The sequence below is a fragment of the Cebus imitator genome, unplaced genomic scaffold, assembly GCF_001604975.1.
Source record: "Cebus imitator isolate Cc_AM_T3 unplaced genomic scaffold, Cebus_imitator-1.0 Scaffold805, whole genome shotgun sequence".
Taxonomy (NCBI): Eukaryota; Metazoa; Chordata; class Mammalia; order Primates; family Cebidae; genus Cebus; species Cebus imitator.
In genome coordinates, this window is record NW_016108120.1 from 32,799 (window position 1) to 35,550 (window position 2,752).

Genomic DNA, 2,752 nt, shown 5'->3' on the forward strand with positions numbered 1-2,752 from the left:
GCTCCCCGCACCCCTCCAGCCCGGCTCCCCGCACCCCTCCAGCCCGGCTCGCCGCGCCCCTCCAGCCCAGGTCCCCTCGCCCCTCCAGCCCGGCTCCCCGCACCCCTGCAGCCCGGCTCCCGTCACTTCTGCAGCCCGACTCCCCTCACCCCTGCAGCCTGGCTAGCTCCATCCTACCTCAGGGACTTTGCAGGGGCTGCGGCTCCCACGCACTGCTGCCTCCAATGAGCCCCTGCTCCCCTCCTCTGGGAAGCCTCCCCTGGCCCCATCCCCGCCCTGCAAAACCCTCTCACGGTCCCCTGTATGTGCATTTCCTGTAACTTTTATCAGACTATCAATTCTTTTTTAAAATTTTTATATACTATTAAGAGACAGGGTCTCACTCTGTTGCCCAGGCTGGCACAGTGGTGTGATCACGGCTCACTGCAGCCTCCACCTCCTGGGCCCAAGTGATCCTCCCATCTCAGCCTCCCACATAGCTGGGCCCACAGGCACGCCCCACCACAGCAGGCTCATTTTTTTTTGGTAGACACAGGGCCTTGCTATGCTGCCCAGGCTGGTCTCAAACTTCTGGGCTCAAGCGATCTTCCTGCCTCAGCCTCCCAAAGTGCTGGGACCCGGCACAGGGGTTCGCACTAATTATTATTTAAATGAATCATTGAACAGCTCCGGATGGAAGGGCCAGGTCTGCCACCTGGCGAGGACAGAAACTGAGTCACCTCCAGGTTTCCCTCCAGAGCCCGGCTGGGGACCTGACACCCAGTCCAGCTTCCAGGCAGCTTTCTGGAGTGAATGAATGACTGTGCCGTGGGCCGGGGCCGAACGACCTCTGAGCCCCGCCGTGGGCAGCAGGGGGTGAGGGCCTGGCCTGAACGGCTGCCTGCTTCCCATCAAATCGGGGTCCCAACTCAGGAGCGGACACCGTGCCGCACACTGGGAGCACGTGCGTCGGGGGCTCGGGCCCAGGCCGAGGGAGGGCAGGGGCCGGGTGCTCGTTCATACCTTTGGTCTCGTCCTCGTAGACTTTGATGCCCTGAGGGAGGGGCTGCCGTGGGAGCAGCGTGGTGCTGGACAGCACCCGGGTCTCCCCAGTCACCTTGTCCTTCTCCACAGTGATCTCAACCGAGTACATGGCTGGCACGAGAGTCACGCGGTTACGCCACAGCCCGCCCGCCCCCTCGTCCCCCGCTGGGCTGCGGCCAAGCCAGGGATGGGGGAGCCAGCAGTGCAGAGCCAAGCAGCGGTGGGGCAGGCGGAGCCAGGGACGCCGGGGCAGCGTCTCGACGCGGACCTCCCCAGCTCTAGATCCCGCCATAGCTCCCCAGTGCCCAGGGCGACCGGTCTGAACACCTCTGCTGTCCCGCCCAGATGGTCCTCAACCCTGTCCTCTGCGCTGCGTCCTCTGCCTGGCCACCAAACCCCTGTCTGTCCAGCTCGGGTTCCAGCACAGCCCACCTGGAAAGCCTTAATTGTTCCCAGATCTCTTTTTTTCTTTCTTTCTTTTTTTTTAAAAGACGGGGTTTCACCACGTTGGTCAGGCTGGTCTTGAACTCCTGACCTCAGGTGATCCGCCTGCCTCGGCCTCCCAAAGTGCTGGGATCACAGGCGTGAGCCACCGCGCCCGGCCTATTTTCTTAAATGCAGACAGTCCCCCTCTGTCACCCGGGCTGGAGTGTGGTGTCACGATCACAGCTCACTGCAGTCATGACCTCCCTGGCTAATTTATTTATCTTTTTTGGAAACAGGGTCTCCCTATGTTGCCCAGGCTGGTCTCAAACTCCCAGGCTCAAGCGATCCTCCCGCCTCAGCCTCCCAAAGTGCTGGGATTACAGACGTGAGTTCCCGAGCCCCGCCATTGCTGGTTCCTCAGAGGAGCAGGCGAGTCCCAGGGAGTCCCTGCCTTGCCAGGGATCACGGCCGAGACTAGAGCTCAGTCTGCAGACCCACAATGCCCAGCCTGACCTCTGCCCACCCTCCCAGCTCCCAGGACCCCACGCCTCCTTCCAGCTGACCGTTGGACTCAGAGAATGAAGGAGTCCCTCCGGAGATAAATGAATATTGCTACTTCTCAGGGCCCTAACCCCACAGCCAGCAGCTCACCCCTGCTCTGCAAAAATCCCTCCCCGCAAAAACCACAAGAGCCTGTATCCTAACGGTGACTGTCTGTGGTGGCTGCCCGCCACCCCAGGCCTGCTGGAAGACGCCAGACACCGCAGATCCTCAACCACCTCCCGGAGACCCCATCCTGAAGTGGGAGCCGGACACGGCTGCCGGGACTGGCCTGACCCCCGACACTGCGCCCAGGCGAGGCGTGGCCTCAGGGCCTTCGCATGGGCGGTTCCCTCTTCCCACACCCTTCCCCGACAGCTTCGAGCCTTGCTCCCTCACCCCCTCCGAGGGGCCGTCAGTCCCCACTGTGGACAGCCCTGCCATCGCCCGACCCCTCGGCCCCCACAGGCTCCTCCTTCCCCTCCTCCCACCCGGCCTTGGTGCTCAGGCTCCGCTGCCTCACTGAACTCTGCCCTGTGCGGGGACCTCGCCCAGGCACCGGGCCCTAATCTCCCGCACGCCCTTCCCCTCCTGGACCTTGATCTGGACTCAACCCCTATCTATCCACGGGAGCCCCACTCTCACATGTCCATGACCCCACTCCTGATCTGCCCCCTGCTCCTGCCCCCACCCCACTCCTCCCACGGTTGGGGGCAGCTCAGTCCTCCCTGCCTCTCTCTCTTTATTTATTTATTTTTTTTTT

At 62.5% G+C, this 2,752-nt stretch overlaps 1 protein-coding gene across 1 annotated transcript in view; it reads right to left on the reverse strand.

Annotated features, from left to right (window-relative positions):
- PALM (paralemmin) overlaps positions 1-2,752 on the reverse strand; it is a 44,765-nt gene that overhangs the window by 10,769 nt on the left and 31,244 nt on the right. Inside the window, exon 7 of the mRNA XM_037735433.1 lies at positions 1,003-1,134. Within this exon, the coding sequence (XP_037591361.1) occupies positions 1,003-1,134 (132 nt within the window). The remainder of the gene's footprint in view (positions 1-1,002; positions 1,135-2,752) is intronic.